This window comes from Xiphophorus hellerii, chromosome 3, assembly GCF_003331165.1.
Source record: "Xiphophorus hellerii strain 12219 chromosome 3, Xiphophorus_hellerii-4.1, whole genome shotgun sequence".
Classification (NCBI taxonomy): domain Eukaryota; kingdom Metazoa; phylum Chordata; class Actinopteri; order Cyprinodontiformes; family Poeciliidae; genus Xiphophorus; species Xiphophorus hellerii.
Genome location: NC_045674.1, coordinates 1,655,966 through 1,657,086, shown reverse-complemented (window position 1 = coordinate 1,657,086; position 1,121 = coordinate 1,655,966). Strand labels below are relative to the sequence as shown.

Genomic DNA, 1,121 nt, shown 5'->3' with positions numbered 1-1,121 from the left:
CCTGAACGAGCGTCTGAAGAAGCTAATCAATGCGGGGCCCTGCATGCTGTTCATGAAGGGCTCCCCGCAGGAGCCCCGCTGCGGTTTCAGCCGGCAGATCGTGGGGCTCCTGAAGGAGCATAACATCCAGTTCAGCAGCTTCGACATCCTCTCCGACGAGGAGGTCCGACAGGGACTGAAGACCTTCTCCAACTGGCCCACCTACCCTCAGCTGTATGTCAACGGGGAGCTGGTGGGCGGACTGGACATCGTGAAGGAGCTGGCCGAGTCCGGGGAGCTGGAGAACACCTGCCCGAAGGCCGTCAGCCTGGAGCAGCGCCTGAAGTCCGTCATCAGCCAGAGTCCGGTCATGCTGTTCATGAAGGGCAACAAGGAGGAGGCCAGATGCGGCTTCAGCCGGCAGATCCTGGAGATCTTAAACGGAACCGGGGTGGATTATGACACCTTTGATATTCTGCAGGATGAGGAGGTCCGGCAGGGGTTGAAGACCTACTCTAACTGGCCCACGTACCCGCAGCTGTACGTGAAGGGCGAGCTGATTGGAGGCCTGGACATAGTCAAGGAGCTGAAGGAAAGTGGGGAGCTGGTGTCGGTTCTGAAGGGGGAGTCATAGGTGCATGTCCCCCACCGTCCTCCATCCTTCAGACAGGGAACAAGAAGCTTCTGCAAGGGCCCCAAACAGCAGCTCCACAGGGGCCTCCAGAGCAAAGATCAACAAGAACTTTCAGATCGTAGCAGTTCGGTAGATTCTGTTTGCAGAAACAGAGAACATGTTTGTTTCTTAAGAAAAGTCATGCAAACACTGGAGACTCTTGAAAATGCATCTTTAAAATGTTTAAAAAGTAGGAATATATGTGGGATAATGGCATAAAATCCTGTAATTTGGCCCCTCACATCTGATTCTTGGGAAGATTCTGATAAAAGCTACTTTTGGTTTGAACTTTAAGGTTTTTGAGGTTCTTCAGATCGTTCCTCTTCATGTTTTTCACATCTTCGTCCTTGGGAAATGTTTCATAAACAGCTTTTCATCCGTTTCATGAGACTTCTGGAAATCCCATTTCCTGCCTCTGTCATTCTTCCTTGATTAAAAACAATAATTAAATGATTTAAATGAACATAAA

General features: G+C 50.2%; 1 protein-coding gene across 1 annotated transcript in view; it reads left to right on the top strand.

The window, feature by feature from the left end:
* glrx3 (glutaredoxin 3) overlaps positions 1-1,121 on the top strand; it is a 1,614-nt gene extending 493 nt beyond the window's left edge. The window contains exon 2 of the mRNA XM_032556345.1: positions 1-1,121. Coding sequence (XP_032412236.1) covers positions 1-613 — 613 coding nt within the window. The 3' untranslated portion in view covers positions 614-1,121.